Source organism: Myotis yumanensis, unplaced genomic scaffold (genome assembly GCF_028538775.1).
Source record: "Myotis yumanensis isolate MYYU_CA2020_CCGP unplaced genomic scaffold, mMyoYum1.0.hap1 SCAF_9, whole genome shotgun sequence".
Taxonomy (NCBI): domain Eukaryota; kingdom Metazoa; phylum Chordata; class Mammalia; order Chiroptera; family Vespertilionidae; genus Myotis; species Myotis yumanensis.
In genome coordinates this window covers 40153257-40177379 of record NW_027223760.1, presented here as the reverse complement: position 1 = coordinate 40177379, position 24123 = coordinate 40153257, and the positions used below count along the sequence as shown (strand labels likewise).

The window sequence follows — 24123 nt, the reverse complement described above, 5'->3', positions numbered from 1 at the left end:
CTCGGATTTATTCAAATAACTCATTGTATTTTCCCTTGTGCAATTATATTACTATGTGTTTTTGTTCACTACTTATTTTGCAAAAGAAATAAAAAGGAAGCAGAAATAACACGCAATGACATTTAATTTTGTTAACAAGTGTTCTTGAGAAGTCTGAAAATGAGCAATTATTGGCAAACAACTCATATTTCATATGACATTCATTCCTATTAATTATACTAGAATCCTATCATTTTTTGTATTTATTTCTTCCTATAGTTAATATTTATCACCTCGTTTGGCTTAAAAACATCTATAATTAAGTAACATTTATCTACTTGCATGACCTCCATAACTTTCTTATTACTAGCTTATCATTATACTTTATATACTTTGTTGTGAGTATATAATTTATCAATCTCCCATGAAACCTTAAATTCTTTAAGGGCTAGGACCATAATTTATTTATCTGTAGGATGTAATAAGGTGTTTAGCCGTTGACAAACACTCAATTAATGATTTTATGAGTGAATTTTTCAACTAAACATTTAATAAATGTATATATTTCTTTTTTTCTAAAGTTTTACATATGTCTCCTTTTTCCCCAATTGTGTATATATTTATTGACAGGTTTTTTTAATTCTTACAGTTAAAACTCAGGTAATGGGAGAAATCAAGATTGCATTAAAGAGGGAAATGAAGACAGATGGTGAACAACTAATAGTTGAAGTTCTCCAATGCAGAAATATCACCTACAAATTTAAATCTCCTGATCATTTACCAGGTATCTGATTCTATGAAAATGAGCAATATCGTATGTATAGGAAATTTTTAGGAATATGTCCTAAATAGTTTCCAAAATATGAACTAAACGTTGGGCTGCACACCAAATATATCAGGAAAAAAATGTGAAATAAGAAATTTCTGTTATACAGAATAAGTTGATATTTTATTAGCTTTTAGTGAGATTTTTTTTTCAACACATAAACTTGGTGATTCATTTATTATACAACCGGGAAACAAATTTAAATGGCTGAGGAAATTGACGTTACCTTTTAATCCTTTTATGTTGTCTGGAACAAATTGAACACAATCTGCTGGCTTTGTATAAGTTATAAGAGAGTACTCAGTGTACAATTATAATGCTTTCAAAAGGACATCGTATGATTAATGGACACTTAACAAGCTGAATTCTTATTTTTAGATTTATATGTGAAAATATATGTGATGAACATTTCTACCCAAAAAAAGGTGATCAAGAAAAAAACAAGAGTATGTAGACATGATCGAGAGCCTTCATTCAATGAAACTTTTCGATTCAGCCTAAGTCCTGCTGGACATTCTCTTCAGGTAATTGTGCATTATACAGTTACTATTGAAACATATTTATTCATACAGTATTTATTTTCCATTCAGTTATTCAATATTTATAACCTTATCTTATACTATGTTGCATTTTACAAGTTGATTAATTCTTAGAGGTATCTTCCCTTTAGGGGCCCTTTAGGATTCCACAGACAACCTATCCAATTAGTTACTAAGTCTTCTTTATTCTGTCATTTGTTTTATACACAATCATTTCCATGCTCAATACCACTAATCCTCTTTGGGTTCTCATCTTTGTTATTCAAATTATTTCAACACTATACCTGGCCTACTTGCTATCAGTGTCTTACCCTTTTAATTCATTTCATCCTACTGATGGCTGATGTATCTTTTTAAAACATGGCTAGGTTACAGTAAAGGCCCTCAAACACTCCCCAATATCCTGACTCATTCAGAGTCCTCTAAGGTGAGTTCTGATTCATTTGATTTTATCTTATCTCCTTATATACCTTCCCACACACACTATATTTCAGTCACAACAGAATCTTTTCAAATCAGATTAAGCCTCCAATCCTTTGCTTATATTTTTACTCCCCTTAAATAAGCTCTTCTCCATCTCTCTTCATCCATCACAGTACTCCACATCTTTTCATGTAAACTCAGCCCTTTACAGATGAGCCTAGAGATAATTCAACACTCCTTATTCATATATCATTTTGCTTATCTTATTAAGCAGGCAATCCCAATCTGTCTTGTAAAATTATTTATAGGCTTCCCTGTCATTGCTTGTATACAGTCAGGTTCTCTAGGGCAAGTCTTGATTTTCAGTGTTCTTTGTTCCACAGCCTAATGCTTGTACATTGTATGTCTTCAGTACAAGTAGAAATAATAAAAAAAAAGAGGCCCAGCCAGAGTGGCTCAGTGGTTGAGCATCAGTCTATGAACCAGGAGGTCATGGTTTGATTCCCGGTCAGGGTTGTGGGCTCGATCCCCAGTGTGGGGCATGTAGAAGGCAGCCAATCAATGATTCTCTCTCATCATTAATGTTTCTATCTTTCTCTCCCTCTCTCTTCCTCTCTGAAATCAATAAAAACAATATATATTTTTTTAAGAATAAAAGAGGAGTCCAGTCGGTGTGGCTCAGTGGTTGATCATGGACCCATGTACAACTGGTTCAGTTCCTGGTCAGGCCACATGCTGGGGTTACTGGGTCAATCCCCAGTAGGGGGAGTGCAGAGGCAGCTGGCCCAATCTTCTTCTTCATTGATGTTTCCATCTCATCAATGTTTCTGTCTATCTCTTCCTCTTAAAAATCAGTAAAAACTTATTTTTTTAAAAAAGAAGAAAGGAGGGAAAAGAAGAAGGAAGGAAAGAGATGAAAAAATATGGGAAGAGAAGACCATGGTACCAGCCCTTAAAACAAAGGCCTTCAGAGACAAATACAAGTGCTATTACAAAGCAAAGACTGAATAGAGAGAGTTAACTTACATTAGAATGAGAGAGAATAAAAAAGTTAAAGGAGACTCTGCAATCTGTGTGAACAAATGTCTCATCTACAGAGATTAAGTAGCTAGAAAAGGAACTGAGAGGGAGAAAGATCATCAGTTTGTGGAAATGTGATAAATTTGATGGGAAATGCTGATGTGAATTCCTATGCAAATCTTTAGAAGACATTCTTGTTGTTAGTCCACTTACAAGTATGCCTGCTACCACACCTCAATCCCCAGTGTGGGGAATCCTGTTATTGTTTGTGGGATTTCTTTGATGATAAAATGTCCTTAAAAGAGGTTGAAAAATATACACATGTATATATAATTTAGGCTCTTTTTTTCTAGGTTTTACTTTTCTCCAATGGAGGGAAATTTATGAAAAAGACCTTGATCGGTGAAGCCTGTGTCTGGCTTGACAAAGTGGATCTCAGAAAAAGAATAGTCAACTGGCACAAACTTTTGGCCAATTCTACTCAAACCCATTGACGAAATGTGTCTGCTCAGGTTATAGACACTGCACTAAATGATCTCAAATCAAGACTGTAGTTGGATACTATTGTATTAAGCTATGTTTTCAGGGGTAAACATGAGAGGAGGAACAACAGGCAAAAACATACGTAAAGCCTTGTGAGTGTGTTGTTGTGAAACACAGAAAGAAACTCAATTGAAAATGTTTCATGTGTGGAAGGCCAAAAGGAAAAGGAGCTCTGAGACCTTGGATTTCTTCCAGCTGTCAAGAAAGACAGCGAGAAAATGTATGACTACTTAATGCGAAAATCTTTGAGCAGAGCTGAGCTAGAGCTAAAGGCAGAGGCTCAAAGATTAAAAATGGTTTCTAATGCAGACAAAAGTAGTCCTTTATGCAAATAGTCCTTGGTTGAAAGGAAAGAACTGATGTGATAAATCTGTTTTCAAAAGATTTTTTTTATCTTCTCAGACAATTTATTGTTTTGAGATTGTTACATAGGATACACCTACAATATGTATCCAAGGCTAGAAGTAAGGTAGTTGTGGTCATAGGAAAAAGAGAACCCAAAATGTAGAAATTATGGTTTTCTCTGTGTTTAAATGTTACAAGGGTAAACCACACTAATTTTGGAACCCATGTTGTAAAAGCACATTTGTACAATCTGAAGTAATGTAGAATGAAGATAATACTAAGTAGAAATGGGATTACATTTATCTAGAAATAAAGCCAGGTTTAGCTAAGAAAGAATATTGCACCACAAAATGTTGTGACCTTGGTTGAAAAAAAAATCTTCATAATTTACCCTTAAATCAAGACATTTTCATTCTATATACCAAAGGACATAGATTAAATTGGTATGTTCTAGGAAGCATGATCATTTTTTTGTGGAATTATAAATGAATGTATTATCCCACAGATTTCATTTCTCTTGAGTGATGTATTGACGGAGTGAAAATTATTCCTCTGGCAAACAAATCCTAGTAATCTGTGACCCTGATTTATTAAACTGGTATCATTTTCTGCTTTTTATAATTTTTTTTTCTTAACACATTAACTGATTGTACAATGAAAACCCTCAGATTCTCTCTCTGCTCCATTTTCTTCTTTTAGTGATGATATCACAGTGATCAAGTTTGTTCATGTTGGGAAAAATATATGAAAAGTTCACATTATATTGAATATACTGTGAACTATTTGAATAGTATGGAATGAAAGCACCAATGTCTAAGTCACTAAAAGGAAGCACCCTCTCCTCCATCCACCAACAACATTAACAACGGAAGGAACACACGGTTGTAGGAAACACACTCAGTTGGGATTCAAAGACCTGCCTTCGGGTCTTGGTTCTGCCATCGACTCACTGGGTCCCCTTGCACATGTCACTTAAACTCGCTTTCCCCCAGTGTCCTTATTTGTAGGTTAAAAAAGCTTAATATTTCTAGCCTTCCTGGTGGGATGTTAGGATGATCAAACTAAGTGATCTGAGAGAGAAAATGAAAGCACATTTCCAAGTATAGTTTTATACACATAAGTGAGGAATAATTATTATGCAGCTTTTTATTTTTCAAATTTTATATGCAAAAAAGCATCCTCCTAGTCAATGGCACTCATTATCATGGGTAAGAGCAGTATATTAGTTCCAAAAAGAATTTTTAAAAAAATATACATTTTCATTTAATCTGAAAAAGGTGAAGACTTAAATAAAAACTATTTGTAAATTGGGTTATTTGTAAATTAAGTAACATACTGATTTTATAGCATTCCCATATCCTATCCCAAAATAAATTAATTAAATTGCTTCTCAGAGCATTCTAAGCTCAAATGCTGCTTCTTTATTGAAGGGTGAGGTTTTAGTGAGTTTAGAGAAATCATCTCCAAATATATTATTTGGATATTGAATTTTCTCATTTTTTAAAGAAAGCATACTTTAAATTCAAAAGGAATTGATTAAATGTAAAACATTAAAAATAAAAGAATTTCTTATCCCAGGTTATGTATCTTTAATGGAAAAATACAAATTCACTCTTACTCAGTCTAAGAAAGCTAATAGTCATTTATTTCCTCCATTGTTTTTATCCTTCCTTCCCTGACAAAACAATGTTACAATGTTGTTTACCATTGATACTTCTTTAAAATGAGCATGTGTGGAGGGGATCACTCAAGATTTGATATTGCTAGAATTTTATTTTTAGAGGCAACTATATCTGTTGATGGTTGCCATGGATATTTCCAGCAGAAGTTAGCACTTTAGGAAGCTGCTAATCATCACTCATAATTGGGGAAGGAAATAGTTCAGAAAGATATACTTCTGACATAAAAAAGGCTCTGCTACTTTCCATTGAAAGGGAACTCGAGCTTACATGAGGTCCTCTTCTGCAGCCACTAATAGTACATCCAGAGGTATGCGTGACAGGTTATATGACCAGTTAGTTTACTAGTTGTTGCAACTTCTTTTAGAGTAATACAACTGAAGGTGCCACCAAAACAAAGAGCATCCCTTGGTAGCTATTTGACCTGTAAGAGTAGGAGTCTTCCCATTACAGGTGCCTCTCTGCTCCAAGGAACTGGTGATGAGGCCAAGTCAATCGAGAGAGTTAACAACAGGGCTTCTTTTTGTGCACCAGCATCCCCCTTCAGAGAGCATAAGATCCTGCCATGGTTTACCAAGAGTGCAGCTAACCACTCCTAGGTTGTACTGGAACTATTCTATGCAACACTGATCCTTATATGAATGCACTTCTGAATGATCTTGATAACCCTCTAACTCTTTCTTTTTTAATTGCAAATAGGGCTCTTGGTGTTTTTTACTTTTTTTGTATATATCACAGCACCTGCTTTTCCACTTTTTATTTTATTGGAATTAGCTCTTTTTTCTTTATCCTAATAGTGACAAAGTTTGTAATCTTCAAAATAACACATTAGTCCAAAATAACACAGCTCTTATACCTTGAAAAGCATCCTAATTTTTCCCACAGTTTCATTGAATCATCAGGGACTGAAGTTGCTTCTTAGTTGAAAATTTGGTCCTAAACACCTTTTAGCTATAGAAGCAAAAGCACAGAGTAAATTTTCACCAAAGACAGGGATTTACAGAATGGTTGTTGCAGACATAAAAAACATTAGTTGCAAAAAGGTGGTGTTTCCCCTGTTCTTACTTAAGATAAAAGAGATTTTTGGTGACTCTGTATTTTTTATTTAGCATTTTAGTTTAAAAGAATAATATCCAGGACTAAGGGGCAGTGATTGCTTTGCTCCTTAAGGTTGCTCATATTGTAATTACTCACACTAATAAAAGCATATTTTCAGCATCAGTGGAATTAATTTTTTGGATCACACACATTAAAATAGTCATATTGTGGGACTATAATAGCTGGTAACCAGCTGATATTGATTCTTATTATAGGAATAGTTGTGATGATAGGGTGATAACCATAGTGACACTAGGTTGGTGGTGATGTGAAGTAAATTAAAACTATACACTATATTGTGCCCAATTTATTAGAAATTATTTGATCAATGTTTCATTTCATTATGATATCATAAAGATATAGTATTTTTTTACTTTATTATTTAAATCATAACAATATTTTTAAAAAATTATTTTCATTGCTACAATGTCTAATATTCCAAAGTCAGCCGACTACAGCTATATATGTTTATAACTCTAAGTGTGACAGAGTGGTGTTCCCTATTTTGAGCTTGAGATGGAAGTGAAAGAAAGCTCAATGAATAATTATGAACTGTCTGTTTAATAATTACTTGCCTTTGATGTAATACAAGAATGAATGAGTGAAATAGATTTTCTCATTGAATATGAAACATTGATATGTTCATATCATATGTTCCATGTTGTTATTGTTAACGATCCCCATTAAATCTAAATCATTTAATCAAATGATTCCTTATCTGATAGGTAGATTGAGAGCATTTTCTTAATTTATCGCCCTGTATATAATTATACACTTGGTAAATTAGACAAAGTTGAAGTATTCATTTCACTTGGCATTCAGCATGTGAATATGATTATTGTTTGATTGTGTCTATATATTTGTTGGTGATGTGCTCAGGTGCTCCCACTACCGATTAATGTGTGTGCTGATATCCTAACAAAAACATATCTGGAGTTAAAGAAAAACAAATTCTTGTCTGAAAAAAACAAAAACCGAATAAAATTGTTTTCAAAATAAAATACTTGGAAATATGTCTTGTTTATAACTATATGTTGCATGCCATGTTGGTGATTTGCTAATGTGTTCTTTTCTGTTCTACTCGAATCTCTCTGAAAATCTAATGAACAAATTCTCGGGCTAAAGGTTGTATAAATTGAACTGAAATACATGAGAATTGAATTTAAAAATGCTTGTAAATCTGTCTTGAGTTTTACTTTATGTGAAAATATGTCTTGGTTTTGTGATTGTATACAAGATGTATCTTGATAACTTATGCAAATTGTGCTGTTTAAAGGCTGTTGCCTCAGCCTTACTAATAAATATTGAAAACATCAACATTGACTTCTTGTGGTTAACTGATAAATTGATATTTAATATGTAAATACAACATTTTGGAACATTTTCTGTGAAAAATATATCATCAATGCATTTACTCACCCACTTTAAAACATATTTTAAATACAGAACAGATACAGGAAACAAACAAATTTATAGCTTAATAAATTATATGTATGATGCTCTTGTAATCACCACTCAGATCAAGAAATTGAACTCAGCCAGCCATCTCATAAGACCTCCATTTAACCCATTTCTATCACAATTCCCTCCCCACCCCTTAATGCAACCACTATCTTGATATTTATGATAATTACTTCCTGGTTTGTTGCTAGCATCTGCCTACTAAACACTAGTGTAGTTTTCCTGATTTATTTTTAATATGTTTTATAAGCTTCTTCTAGTCTGCATAGTCTCCTCCTCACCCCTTCTTTTTCAATGAATCTTATTTTTTGAAGAAACTTGGTCTTTCTACCTGTGAGATTCCTTGAAATCTGTATTTTTCTGACTGCCTACTCAGAGCGTAGTTAAGGAGTTCCTCTGATTCTGTATTGTCTGTCACTTGCTCTTTTGCTCTACAGATCTGACCTGGTCCACAGGTTCCTATCATATTCCTCCATTAGGAGACACATAATATCTGGCTGTCTCATTTTGTTCTGTTCATGGCTACTGTTGCTCAATGCCTAGAATAGGTCCATTAATTCACTAGCGATATTCTATTCAATCATCAGTTCTACTTGAAATATCTTTAAAAATATAAATTTCCCCTCAACCAATATTTGATTATGCAGTAGTGTAGTTTTTGTAGAAAAGTTGGGATAATGAGAGAAAGATGGACACATTTTTCTCTATCTAGTTACCATTTTTTAAAAAATAATAGCTGGATTATTTAGTAAAAAATAGACTTCCAACAATTTGATTATTTGAAAAGATCAATGAAACTAACAAACCTATGGCAATCAAAGGAGAAAGAAGGCAAAGTTACCTTCATCAGGTATGAGAAATTAATATAGTTACCAATATCCAAAGCCAAAACTGACCAAATCCAATCTAGCAATGCATAAAAGTGATAAGAATCAAGATCAAGTTGAATTATCCAGTTTACACAAGATTATCTCAATGTTGAAAAACAAATTAATGAATTTCAGTACATTGATAGTATATTAAAGTATAAAATCATAATATGCTGAAAATGTTTTGATAAAAATCAAAATCCATTCTTAATAAAAATGTTATAGCACACTTGGAGTGGAAGAGTATTCTTTAAATCTGATGAATATTACCTACCAAAGAAAAAACAAAAATCTTGCTGGTAAAAAGATTGAGGGCTTTTCTTTTGTGACCAGAAAAAAAGCAAGTATGCCTATTACCATAACTTTTTTCAATACCTTTATCAGAGTTTCTAGCCATTGTGTCATGGCCATAAATCAATACAAATAAAGGAGTAAGAAGTAAAAGAAAAGAAATATAATTATTTGTAGATTTTATATCTTTGTGTATAAAAAATCCAAAACAACCAACAATTTCTTTTAGAATAGTATGTGAGAATTTGTCAAGTTTACTAAACATAAAAACTACAAAATACAAAAATAAATTTCTTTTCTGAAAGTTGGAAAATGAAAAGTTCAAGACAATTTTTACTAGCAGCAAATGTATCAAAGACCTAGACATAAATTAACCAAGAAGTTCAAGACCTGTCTATAAAGAAATTAATGAAATTATCAAGATATTAAGTAAGACCTAGATGCAATGTTTATTGATTGAAAAATTGAATATGATAGTTGTTATGCAAAGTGCTGAGGCCGCAGAAAACCTCAGCATTCTTTTTGTAGATTCCAAATAAATAAGCGGAGGACTGGATGTGAAAGAAATGAGTTTGCTAGGATTCACGTGTGCACCTGTGGTGGCCGACAAGTGAAATTGTCCTCCTAAGCTCCGTCCGGCCTGCAGACAGGCCATGCCAGGGACAGCCAGCCAGTGTTATTTTTGCTGCCACCCGGACATTCCCAACACAAGGTTTTATAGAGCACAGAAAACAGAGAATGAACTTCCAAATAGCATGGATCAATTGAGTAACTATTTGAAAAAAAATAATATTGAACCTTGTCTCTCACAATTTGAAAATATAAATTCCATATACAATAATTTGAAAAAGAAATTTATAAAACATTAAGAAGATAACATAGAAAAATAACTTCTTAAATTTGCAAGAGGAAAAGATTTACTAACAAAACATCCTGAACAACTACAAAAAAATTAAAGACTTCTGTTCCTCAGATGCCATAAAGAAGTTGACAGGGAAAGCAAAAAAAAAAATTAGGAAAGATATTTGACACATAAAACAAAAAGGATTGGTGTCAAAAATACAAATCAGAGGAAAAATAAAAGCAATGTAATGGAAATATAGGAAAAACACTTGAACAGGAACTTTAAATGAGAAATCCATATGGTTAATAAACATAGCAATAGTTGCTCAACCTCATTAGTTTTCAGGATATACCAGCGCACAGGTGGACACCTTCAGACTGCACCAAAGCACCACCCAACTACCTTCAAAAAAAAAAAAAATCAATGTTGTGTCTGGACCAACCCTTGTGGTTCTTATGATTTTAAGGTGCCCTTCACCAATAATCACCAGGAAACCTTGAAAAGACACAGGTTGGTTGCTTATAAGACCTGGAAATGACACAGCACACCCGGGGCCACTCAGCCAAGTCCCAGGTAAAGAGAATGCACGTGGGCCTGGGTTCTGCTTTATTTGGGTCAAAGTGGGGCCTAGGGTTTCACAGGCTCCTGCGTTACTGGTGAATTTAAAACAGAAGAGCAGGAACTTAAAATTCAGGAAGAGAAAACAAGTAGCTCAAAAGGTCAGTATTGAAATCAACGCTAAAGGCAGCAGTGGCTCTTCAGGCTCATGGATGACAGTGTTTATTTCAGTCTTTGGAATGGATGCCTCTGCCATCAAAACTTAAATCACGTACTCACATTATAAAAAAGGGGGAAAATGTCAGGGCTTGCACTGCACCTATGCCTTATATCTTGTAGTTTAAAATGTTTTTGTTTTTGTTTTTGAAGAGCAAGGATAAGTAATGGTTAACTGCAATTATGCTTTTTGAGAAAGAGATTGAAAATGTGTTTGGCAAAATGTGGTTAATTATAATGTGTAGGCCGGTTCTGCAGAATGATGGGGACTGAAACCAATTTTGACAAATGGACTCAACAGGTATTTGATTATTTTTAGACATTTGGGTTTTTTCTAGGGCAGACTAAAAATGCTCAGGCAGAAGCTGACACTGCAATCTACAGTTGGAATTTCTTCATTTTGGAATCTAAGTTTTGAAAGGTTTTTAAAGTCTTTCAGCTGATGAGATCCGGCATGACCACCCAGGTTATCTAATTTAATAAAATAGAAACATGAAAATTGATTGTACCTTCCCTACACCCACCAGCCACGCCCACCAGCCACACCCACCAGCCAATCAGGAGCAGATATGCAAATTAACCCAACTGAGATGGCAGTTAGGCAGTTAGGCAGTTAGGCAGTTAATTTGCATACTAGGCACCAGTGGCCTGGGTCCGGGAAACATCATAGGGCACCCAGGTCACTCCAAGGTAGGCCCCATGTGGGCCCTGAGCAGCCTAGGAAGGGCCTGAGCCTGCAATCAGAGCTGAGGGGGGCCCCTGCCGGAGATCACATGGGGCTGGGGGTCCCCTGCCCAGGCCTAACGCCCCAGCCAGAGTCCTGAGGCCTAGGAAGGGGTGGAGCAGGCAATCGGAGCAGGCTGGGGGGCCCCTGCCCAGGCCTAATGACCATGGCCAGAGGCCTGAGGCCTGAGAAGGTGTGGAGCCATCAATTGGAGGGGGCTGGGGGTCCTCTGCCCAGGCCTAATGCTGGGCCAGAAGCCTGAGGCCTTGGCAGGGGTGGAGTCAGTGATCGCATGAGGCTGGGGGTCCCCTGCCCAGACCTAACCCCCCAGCAAGAGGACTGAGGCCTAGGAAGGGGCAGAGCCGGCAATCAGAGTGGGCTGGGGGTCCCCTGTCCAGGCCTAATGACCCAGCCAGAGGCCTGAGGCCTGGGAAGGGGCGTAGCCAGCTATCAGAGGGGGCTGGGGGTGCCCTGCCCAGGCCTAAGGCTCTACCAGAGGCTTGAGGCCTAGGCAGGGGCAGAGCCAGCAATCAGAGCAGGTTGGGGGTCCCCTGCTCAGTCCTAATGCCTGGCCAGAGGCCTTAGTCCTGGGCAGGGGCCGAGCTGGGGATTGGTGTGAACTACAGAGGAAACACCTTTTCTGACCGCTCATTGGCTAAGCTCCCTGTATGCCACTGGTAATATTCTTAGTAACTTGGGTAATAAGAATCCAAAAAGGTGATATAGGGTTTTTCCACCTCACTCCTGGAGAAAAAAACGAAGGTCTGCTGCTGGAGAGCTAAGAAGTGTCATATCCTGCCCTAGCCGGTGTGGCTCAGTGGATAATGCCTTGGCCTGCCGACCGCAGGGTCTGGGTTCAATTCTGACCAAGGGCATGTACCTAGGTTGCAGGCTCCTCCCTGGCTGGGGCCCAGGTCAGGGCTCATGCAGGCGGCAACCAATCAAAGTGTTCCTGTCACTTTGATGTTTCCCTTTCTCTTCCACATTCTCTAAAAATCAATGGAAACATATCCTCAGGTGAGAATTTTAAAAAATAACAAAGAAATGTCATATCCCATGAAAGACACATCATGAAAATGCCTAAAGAAAGTTGTCACTTTTTCATGGTGAAGGGACTGGAGTCCGTGTTGATGAAAACACCTTGGTGGCTGCGGTGACTGGCAGTGGCTGAAGCAGCGGGGTGATGGGGCTGGTGCCTTCCCCTGATCAGCCTGGCTGCATCCCACAAAGGGAGGCCAGACTGCGGCTTAGGCCCGCTCCCCAAGGGGAGCAGGGAGTGGGCCTAAGCCATCAGTAGGACATCCCCTAAGGGTTCCCAGTATGTGAGAGGGGGCAGGCTGGGCTGAGGGACCACCCTCCCTAGTTGAGTATAACCTTCTTACTTAAAATCAGCTGATTAGAGATGTAATTTGTCTCTACAAAATATGGTTATACCTTGTTTTATTGTGCTACAAAGATGTTAATGTTTGTTTTTTTTACAAAGTGCTGGTAACACCCACCACCAGCAAGAAGATTACAACTCTATTCATTGCCGTGACCTGGAACTGAACCTGCAGTATCTCCCAGGTATGCCCGCACCCTCACAACAATGTCTCAAGTGGTATTTGAATGAATAATTGTGTACTACAGCCTAGCCAAGTTGACACATAAAACTGTATGAAGGAGAAATATAAAGATTTTTCTTGGTTGGTTAGTTGGTTTGGTTGTTAAGATGAGAGAGGACTGGATAAATTGCAAAGTCATTGGGAAGAATATAACTGAGACGGAGTACTCTCCCTCTACATATAGAGAAAAGGGAATGAATAAGTTCTAGCATACAATATGGAAAGATAAACTCTAAATACTAGTTCAAGAACTCCTCTTTAAGAGGAGAAAGGAACATTTCTCTAATGGTTGGTTCCCAGCCCTGGCTACCCATGACAATCATCTGAAGAACTTCAAAAAGTATGGAGACCTAAACTCAATCCCAGACCACTTACACCATCACCTCTGATTGTTGGACTCAGGCAGAAGAAACTGTTAAATATCTTCAGATGTTGTCAAGGTGTAGCAAGTTTTAAACTACTACCCTAATGAAAAAGAAAGAAAAGGAGATTAGTGCAGACATAGACAGATTGTAAATTATCTGATATGAGGAAGTTAAGAGAGTTTCATTATGATGCCTCTGATTTTCTCAGTGAGATATGATATGAGGGCATCTGTTTAGAGTGAAGAGGAACTGAATAACGGTTAGAGACTTGAAGAGAGTGGAGGGGCTATAAAGTAGTCCTGAAGAAGAGTGGGAGAGTAAGTAGGAAAGAAGAGTAAAATGCTGTGCTATATTGAAGGCTCTTTGGAGCTTAGTGAATATACACAGTGACACCAATCTGTCTTGTCACATGATTTTCCCCATCTCATTTTATATATAAGAGCAGAGAACAAATATGGTAAATGTTAACTAGACTGAGTCTTAACAGATAGATGAGACAAAAAAGACAGATGTGCAAAGGAGTTCCGATCTCAGGACAAATTGATTAGACCATAGGATGTGTAATTAAAAATGGAAGTTTAACAAAAAAAGGGTCAAGACTGGTGGACTAGGAAAAAGAAACACAAATAAATTAATGATACTGTGTTGTGCACTAAAATTTGTTGAGGGGGTAAATCTCATTTTGTGTTTTTACCATGAGGAAACTTTTGGAGGTGATGAATAAGTTTACTACCTTGATTGTGGTGATAGTTTTACGGGTGACTGTTTGTATATGTCCAAACTCATTGAATCATATCTATTAAATGTGTTTTTTTGGTACAGTGGGGCCTTGACTTAAAAGTTTAATTCTTTCTGAGACCGAGCTCATTAAGGAGCTCATTAAGGAGCTCGTTAACCCAAATTACTCTATCAACTCAATGCAAAAAATCGGCTGAGAGACAGCTGGTATCTCAAAAAACTCGTTAGTCGGGACACTGGTAAGTCAAGGCCCCACTGTATAACAATTATACCTTGAAGAAGCTGTTAAAAATAAAGTAAGATCTAAGGCAGTGGTTCTCAACTTTGGCTGCACATTAGAATCACCTGGGAATCTTTTTAAAATCCTGATTTCTGGGCCTCATCCTCCGGAAATTCTGTTTCTTTGTTACTAATGTTGTGGCCCCACCCCATAACAAAGAAACAGAATTTTCAAAGGATGAGGCGCAGAAATCAGGATTTTAAAAAGATTCCCAGGTGATTCTAATGTGCAGGCAAGGTTGAGAACCACTGTTCTAGAGGCAGGACCAAGCCTGTCTAAGTTTGGTTGAGCTAAGTGAAATGTTAAGGCCTTGTTGCTCACCTGCTTACTGCTCACCCACCCCCATCTCCAATACACATGCACACACACTTGCATGAATGCTTTCCTTTTCCCTGGAAAGAAAAAGAACAAAAACCAGAGTCAGAAGAACCATTGAAAGAACAGAGAACTGCAACTCCCTCAAAACTCTAGGGAGGAGGGTTAGGAGGAGGGGATGGCTTCTCAGGAAGTGTGGTTTGGAAAGAGATAGGACAAAGGACAGTGTTGGTATAATAGTAAAAGACTAGTGTGAGTTTCAGTATTCTAGGGAACAGGAGACATGGACAGTCCCTTAAACTTTTTTTTTTTTTTTTGGCCTTTTGTTAGAGTCCCTTCCAGATTCTAGCAGTCAGTCAAATCTTAGACAAATGAAACTTTTTTTCATTAACACATTCTGACAGAATATTTCTTGTAACTAAATCTTGTCTGTCAATGAATTTCATATAAAGTGATTACTATTATACAGAATATATTTTACATAATAAAAATATTTCACAGTAAAAGTCTACTGCATTTATAAAATATATAGAGGAGGAGAAAATTATTCTCAGATAAGATTTTTTTACCTTATGATCTCAGTATCATCACCTGGGTGATGAAAATACTTGCATTGACAAGAATCTGAGAAGAAGAAAAAAGGTTTAAGGAAAATCAGTGTGAAATGCTGATTAGCTAGTGCCTCAGAAATAATCTGAAGTTTAGAATCTAAAATGAAAAACACCCTGAAAGTGAATTGTTGTCAGTAAAGTGAACAAAGGCATATTAAAATTTTAAATGAGATCTTAGAGTTGACGGAAAAATCTACAACCTCAACTCTAGAAGGTACATGGTAATCAAAAAAGTGTCCAGGGCTAACCTACGTTAATGAACACTTTCTAGATGATATTTACTGCCAAATATGTGAACAGATAACTGGAACAAATTAGTAATTTGGAATTTTTAAACTGCTGTCCCTTTTCACAGTTTTCAGTATTATCACAATTGTCTTAAATTGCGTTCTTAATACTCTTTTTGTAAGAAGCAAATGCAAGAGTTACTTAGAGTGAGAGCTATCATTCGGACAGATTAAATGAAGAGTTGAGTTATTGAAGAAATATGAATTTTATGTGGGTAAGCACAGTATTTTCAAATAACATAATCCTAGGTACAAGAGACTCTATGACAGTGGAAAAACACTAGACAGCCTGAATAACAGGTTTCTAACCATAGTTTTACCACCAATTTGTGCTGTAACATAACACTATCTCCCTTCTCAAGGCCTCAGTTTTCTAAGACAAAAGGACTACATAATCCACAAGGTTTTCTATAGATCTAACAAAATTGAGAACACTAAACAAAGCCTTTATGTTGACTATTTTGTTGCTCATTTTATGGAACCTCCCCCCAAAAGTCACTATAATTAGTCAAGTTTTAAAATAAGATTGTATGCTCACTATGAGTCAATATCTGAATCAAATATGTGTTATCAATAGAATAAAGCTCACTTTTTGTAGCACTTACTGTGCTTCTGGTAGAATTCTGTTTTGCTAATTCTGTATTGGTAATTCATGATGTCTATGCATTGTCATAACTCTTGGCTTCTAGTTTATAAGTACAATGGAAATGTATGGGGACAATTAAAAGAAAGCAATAAGCATAAACATCATCTAATCTTTGCTGATGATCAAGAATTACCTACATTGTGACTGGACATTCCAAAATATCAGTTCTGGAATGGTCAATGACAAAAGTGGTCAAAATCAAATGGCCAAACTATTTTCTCTACCTCATTGTTCAATGCCTTTTTTTTTTTGGTGGATGCTTTGCCACCAAAGGTCCAAATGCTATTTCATACTTTGATGTCTCTTCCATTCTTTCCCTTCCATGTTCCTGACCAGTCTACTAGGCCATTAGCAAATGTCTAGAAATCTTCCTGTATTCTCCCCCTTAGGTCACTTTTTTTTTTCTCATAAAAAACAAGCTCTCCATTTGTACCTCAACCCACTGGGAGGATTTTCTCTCCTCAATATTCCACTAATGATGTTATCTGCCATCTCAACACAATAGCACTCCTTGGTATTCTGCACTATATCAATCAATACTGCTGTCTGTTGTTATCCAGTTTCAGTTTGGACTCCTATACCGAATCTACCCATCCATAAATCAAGCTTGGGCTTTTCCTCTTTCTTCAGCTGGTCATAGGGAATTTACTCACAAAGGCGAACTAGTGACATGGAGCCTGGACCATCTGCTTGTGTAGCTTGCCTGTGCGCTCTGTTGTCATTTAAACTTCATTTCAAATTACAGTTCGTAACTGATCATGGGTCCACTGCTTAGCCGTCTGACTTTATGACATTGAGGCTCTAAGACAACTGAGCTCATTCTGAGTAGTCCCAGATGTGTGGTCACTTGGTTCCCCATGGTTAAGTTTCTAGCAGGGCCAAGTATCATGCCAGCAGGTGATTGTAAAATGAAGTATAATTCTCCACTGCAGGTGGCATGGCCTTGTTCCAGAATCCAAGTAGCTGCATTTTTATTCTCCTTATGGGACTTGCCATAAACATACATTCCAACTTTTCCCACACTGAGGCTTTCAACATTATAGAGCCTGCCAGATTACATGGCCCAAGTAGTCGGGCTATTTGTACCACAGTCTGACCAGCTGCAGAGCTCTTTTTCACTCTGGGACTCATTCAAAGTTGGGAACCTTCCATATCATTGAACTTAAGGGCTATAAAAGTACTTCTGTGTGTAGAATGTGTTCCAGCCAGGACCCAAAAAGATCTACCAGGTGTTGTGCTGCCTTTCTATTTTAGGCTTTGGAAGATGCATCATTTTGTCATTTACTTTTCAGAGGATCTCAAATACTCCTGACAGCTAGACACATAAAAACTAGATTGAAATAGCAGTTTCCTGAAATGTGTCTTATCAAGGCCTCAATGTGCTAGCCACCAGTTTTTTTCATAGGACCCAATTAAAATCAACATAATATCATCAATGTAATGATCAATCTGATAATATGTAAAATATCCAGATGATGTAGATCTCTTTTGAATATGACAGTGGGGTGGGAGAGTTAATACAGCCCTGGTGCAAAACTGTGAGTATTGTTGTCTATTCCACATAAATGCAAATTTTCCTGATCTTTTATTATCAGAATTTTTAAAATGTACATTTGCAAAATCCATGCCTGTATACCATGTAACTAAAACCTTATTCGTTAGCTCTAGCACCAATGCCACATATGGCATAGCCACTATGGACCAGAGCTGTTACTAGGCTGAGCTTATAATAGTCTACAGTCATTCTGCATGATCCAAGCATTTTCTCCAGGGGCTACAATGGTGATTTAGAGATATGTTATATAGCTGTGCTCCTGTATCCTTTAGGTCTCTAATGATGGTGCTTATTTCTACTATTCCCTCCTATCCCCCATGGATGTTTTGATCTATGATCATGGTTGGGAGGAATTCTGGAGTCTTCCACTTGGCTTTTCTAATAAGTCCAAGGACCTAACATAGACAATGCTCCAACTGCCAAATGGCATTTTCAATTACATATTTGGAGACCAGGAAATGACCATGACCATGAATTGTGTCTATGGACACAGTGGATCCACTGTAAGCCATACTTTAGCAGGTTTCCATTTATAACTTGACTCCTATAATCCTCACCCTAACTAGGGGGTCACGATGATACACTGAGTCTCCAGTTATCAATGTCAACTCAGACTGTGCTCAGTAGTCCTCTGGGTGTTTCTCTTTCCCTAGTGTAAGGTCACATGGGTAAATGGCTATAACTGTCTAGAAAATCATTACAGTATATACTTACTGTGGTGTTGCCTGGTCATCTCTTTGATTAATGGATTCTGCTTTTGAAAATTGGTTTAGGTTTGAGAACTGGGCAAAGAATTGCAAGTTTTATTGAGACAACAACACTCAGCTTCCTGTTCCTCTGTTCTAACCTCCTTCTGATGGAAGAGCTAAACAGCACACTCATTGGCTACCTATCTAATTTGTACTTGGTGATGTCATGTTCTATTAACAATCTCTATAACTTCCTGAGGGTCATGCCCCCCTTGACTGCTACACCAGTTTTGTGGGTTCTTGCTTTTGGCAGTTAAGCACTGCCACCTCACCTCAATTACTTTCAGACTTCATCATCTTCAGGGATGCTGATCAGACCTGCTCTGCGTATACCTCTCCTACTGACTGCCTTGTCACTTCAAGATGATCTGCCACTGAGCTTCTTATGGATGCTGATGCCCCTTACCAATGCATTTCTGCTGGCCTTGCTCAATGCTGGATTCTCTAGGACCTCCCAGAAAGCATAATCCTCTAGCAGTGGTTCTCAACCTTCCTAATGCTGCGACCCTTTAATACAGTTCCTCATGTTGTGGTAACCTCCAACCATAAAATTATTCTCGTTGCTACTTCATAACTGTAATTTTGCTACTGTTATGAATCATAATGTAAATATCTGATATGCACGAACAATTTTCATTGTTCGTGACCCACAGGTTGAGAACCACTGCTGGGTATTCTGGCCTCCCATAGCATCCATTCCACCTTTTTCTTCTTCTTAACTTTTTAAAAAATATATGTTTTTATTGATTTTAGAAAGGAAGGGAGATGGAGAGAGAGATAGAAACATCAATGATGAGAGAAAATCATTGATTGGATGCCTCCCCCATGCTCCCCACTGGGGATTGAGCCTGCAACCTGGGCTTGTGCCCTGACCTGGAATCAAACCATTACCTCCTGGGTCATAGGTGGATGTTCAACCACTGATTCACACCAGCTGGGCTTCTTCCTATATTTTTCTTCTTCCTCTACAGTTTGCCAGGCAACATAGGCATTTGCACTTTGTCCAGTGTGGGCCATCACCTATTCCTGGCTTCTAAGAGCTACTCTCAGCAATGACTTTGTCCCATTTCTGGGGTCCTTACCAGTTTATAAAATCAACTGTTCCAAGAAAATGTTGCCAAGTCTATAAGTTGTTTTTAAGATTTTTAATTCTGGCCTCCTTGATCAAACGTCCTCAGAATTTAACCCCAGGGGTACTCCCTTAGCTTCTGCTGGTACATGGTAGCTAATTCTTGCAACTTCTTCAGTGTGTAATTTTGCTCTTCTATAATCAGGCCTATCTTGTCTCTCATTAGATTCATCTGGAAAATAATCATACGTGTTAGCCTGTTTGATAAAATGGGGTGAGGGGGCAACTCTTGAGAGGGCCACCTGTTGTCTTGCAGCCTCTTCCTGCATGGGAGAGAGATCTAAAGAGGTACAATTCTCAGGGGGATTGTTGAAGCAAAAATTGCTCATGAAGACTTTCTTCAAAGCTATTGAAATCAAAGAGGGAGGTCAGAATTCCATCTGAGCTCAACTCCATGGAAAGAAAGGGCCGGGAGGGTTTTCAGACTCTGGGTGAGCTAGTGGAAAAGTGCTAGAGAATTGGGGGAGGGGAGGCAGGGAGTTGATTGATAGGATGTGTCTAGCAAATTGACTGATTCCTGAGTTAGCAAATGCTTTTCTCTGCTATTATTAGGTCATCTGTGTTCGCTAATTGGTGTCCATGGAAGCTGGGCTCCTACCCTGCCACAGAGACTGTGAAATGGTGCATGATCTCCCCTGATAATGAGATTTGGAAAGGATGGCTCTGAGGCCCTTTAGAAAAACCCTTCTCAGTTGTGAAACAGTCCAGAGGGTGTTAAAAGGATTTATATCTCATAAGGGCAAAGCAAAAGTATATAATTACATGTTGTCTAAAATAAATGCTCTAAAGCAGTGTTCGGCAAACTCATTAGTCAACAGAGCCAAATATCAACAGTACAACGATTGAAATTTCTTTGAGAGCCAAATTTTTTAAACTTAAACTGTATAGGTAGATACCTTGTTATTAACTTAATTAGGGTATTCCTAAGGCTTAGGAAGAGCCGCACTCAAGGGGCCAAAGAGCTGCATGTGGCTCGAGAGCCACAGTTTGCCGACCACGGCTCTAAAGAAAGGGAGGTGAGGGCCTCAGAGGCAGAAAGAAACCTGTGTGAAATTTAGCCAAGCTGAGGGGAACATTAAGGCCATCTTGGCTGGCCTTCACTCAGGTGTTCCAATTCTGTCAGGTTTCAGGTTTAGGGTGCCCTTTGGTCTTTGCTGAACATTTAAATGTCTCTGGAGGTCTGCAGTTCTAACCATGAAATCAGGGTCAGCTGCTCTTCTGCATCTGCTCTTCCAATGCAGGAAGCAAAGCCTTCTATGTAAACTCCCATGGAGGCCCTCCAGCTGTCACACTTAACTTTAATTATCTTGTGAACTGCCCTCAATTTATCATGATCCCTCTATAAGGCCTCAATTCACTTTATCAGTAACAGTCACTATGCTGTGCTGATTGGAGTTTTTCACCCTGAATCTTTCAAATATCTTTGTTGCCACATCAGCAAGGACAATCCTCTCCATGGGGCCATCTTTTTAAGTCACCATTTATGAAATCATACCTGCCACCGGGTTATCTATGCCTCCAATTTCACTGACTTGCCAGCTGGATAGTGAGTAACCTGGTCCCCAAATCCCATCTTGCCACCTGTTTCCTCAGACCACCCTATGTATCATGTGTGCCAGTCTGGGTCTTCCAAGCAGTAGACAACAGGGTGGGATTACATGTACAAGAGATTAAGGGAATTACTGTGAAGAATAAAGCTGGGTGGTGGTGGTTGGGATGGGGGGGCGGGGAGTAGGCAGGGAGAGACTTCAGACTGAAATGGCAGGATCACAACAGTGAAGACTTAGGAGGATTGGGGAAGAAGAAAGCCTCAGATTACACAAAATAATTCTGAGAAATCTTGGACAAGCTGAGGCACCAAGGAAAATTTGTCCATTAGAGGAGTGTCCTTTCAGGCAAGCATGGGCTGGCTCTTTTCCCCCTGCTCAGCCAGGGTGGAGCCCCTTGTGGGACCAATGGCCTCAATGTTTACCAGGGCCATGGCTGAATGTTGTTGGTCTCATGTGCTCCCCACAGCAGGTTTTCAGGAATCAGTGAAGGCTTCCACGGCCGCCACCACAAGTCATTAGCCAAAATTCCTTCACAGTAAAATACAGAAACATAGTCTAGAGAGGTTTCATAGCAATTAAAACTTAAGACTATGGAAAACATTGCAATTAGATTTAGAAACCAATGTACCTCATATGTCATTCTATTTTAGATATATGCTGTTTAAGTATAATTTAGGTGTTTAATCTACATGAATAGGTTTCTTCAAATAGTCTATTTCTTACATCAAACATGATATTGTATGGGTAAAGTTTGCCCTTTAACAAAATGTACAAAGAGAATACTAAAAATGTTAGAATCAGAGAGTAATGTTGGCTCAGTGCCTTATCTGTTGAGGAGTAAACAAGGAGAGACCCTTTTAACAAAATCATTATGTATTGCTTGATGTTCTTTTAATGTATGAGAAAAAAATGTGTTAGCTTGATATGAACATACTTTTGTTGCCTGAATTTTCATATTAGCCAATCAGCACAGCATAGTGACCGTTTACTGATAAAGTGAATTGAGGCCTTATAGAGGGATAATGATAAATTGAGGGCAATTTCCATATATATATATATATATATATACACATATATATATATACATATATATATATATATACATGTATATATATATACATATATATATATACATGTATATATATATGCTTTTATTGAGTTTAGAGAGAGGAGAAGGGAGAGGGAGAGAGAAACACTGATGATGGGGATTGAACCCAGAACCCAGGTATGCACCCTGACCAGGATTTGAACCAGTGATCTTTTGGTGCCTGGGATGACACTCAACCAACTGGATCACATTGGCCGGGATGTAATGTTGACTCTTAATGGTGGTGTAAACTTTTAGTAGAGACTGAAATGTCTCCTTTGTATTCAAGGAAATGCTGAGCTGCTGCCTCTGCAATTTAGTACTTTCATAAAATGGAATATGAAAGTGTGTCTGCTCCTAAGGAAGAAAAGAAATCCCAGGACCTAGATGCATTCAAATCATAATTGAGACAAAAATATACTTTCCTTGGGGTCTAGGGCCTCAGTTGAAACATACCTAACCTTTTTCTCTTTGCACTAATGTTTATTTTCTATGTTCTCTCTTATTCTATTTCCCCCATGGTGTTGTTCTTCATCTTCATCACTGTGATCTATTCTACAGCATTATCAAAAGTCACTATTAAAGTATCTCTTTGCCTTAAATATTACCCAATCTGAACTAATGTTTCCTATGTACAACAGGACAGATGCAGGGCTGAAGGCCAAACACAAGTTAGAGCTAAAAACTCAAACCCAAAGTTCTCAGAAACATCATGACCAAATATTGGGATCTTGAGTGGGAAGGTAAGAGAGCTTCTGGGAATTTTTCCTGCCAGTCACTGAATGTAGCCTGACTTGGACCTGGAGTGCTCTGACGCCATTGAGGGGGAGATGAGCATGGAAGCTGTTCTGAGGTCAGGAGATCCTGAGGAGTCTGAGCAATCATGCTGATGGAGATTGGTTCCTTCTCCCTCCCATCAGCTTCCTCATATTTTCTGAATATTTTGGCACCAGAAATAATCTTTTTAAATACAACATATATAATAAGACACTGGCCTAAGAAGTAAAGTTCATTATTATTCAGTGGTAGTGGTTTGTTTGGTTGATTTTTTTAGTGCTGTTTGTAATTCATTAGGAATTCTTACTGAGTTGTGGGTACATTTTCACTACAGTCACTTTTCCTCCCTACGATAGCTGTTAACTTGCCATAAAAAATGTGGAATTTTTTCTTCCCCTGGATGATTCTGGGTTCAATACAGCAGCTCATATCCACAAAGAAAGAGACATATTCAGACATTTTAAAAAATTTAATTTCTGAAAAAGCTTTCTCTCTCTTCCCCTCCCTTCTCTCTCCTTCTCATTTCTCTCTCTCCCCATATGTGAATGCTGCTGCATTTGTGATTCATGCCCTCTGCCAGAGCCCCACGGGTTTGGTTTAAGGTTGTAGAGTCAATACTGCATGATTATACCGAGTGCACTAAGGAGAACTTTCTAATCAATGATGATCTCACTAATGGAGAAGGTGCAGCAAATGTGTGCTCAGCAGTGCCTCAGGGACAGAGCCTTTCCACATGATCTTTTTAAGATTTATTTCTTAAATGACTAATGTAGCTTAGTCAGGTTTTTCTGACAGCTTTGGGTCCCCAGCTTTCTGCATTCATCATTTCATCATTTCCATAATAGCAAAGTCTCTATTTAAAGTGTTTTAGGCCCAGTGGGTTTGGCTCAGTGGATAGAGCATCGGCCTGCAGACTGAAGGGTTCCTAGTTCAATTCCGGCCAAGGGCACATGCCTGGGTTGTGGGCTTGATCCCCAGTAGGGGGTATGCAGGAGGCAGCCCATCAATGATTCTC

The 24123-nt window shown here is 37.9% G+C and overlaps 1 protein-coding gene across 2 annotated transcripts in view; it reads left to right on the top strand.

Moving 5' to 3' along the window:
* PCLO (piccolo presynaptic cytomatrix protein) overlaps positions 1-7769 on the top strand; it is a 280850-nt gene extending 273081 nt beyond the window's left edge. For both annotated transcript variants that reach the window (XM_070424153.1, XM_070424152.1), the window contains exons 23-25: positions 629-763; positions 1184-1329; positions 3141-7769. In XM_070424153.1, the coding sequence (XP_070280254.1) occupies positions 629-763; positions 1184-1329; positions 3141-3281 (422 nt within the window). In that variant the 3' untranslated portion in view covers positions 3282-7769. The remainder of the gene's footprint in view (positions 1-628; positions 764-1183; positions 1330-3140) is intronic.
* Positions 7770-24123: the final 16354 nt, after the last annotated feature.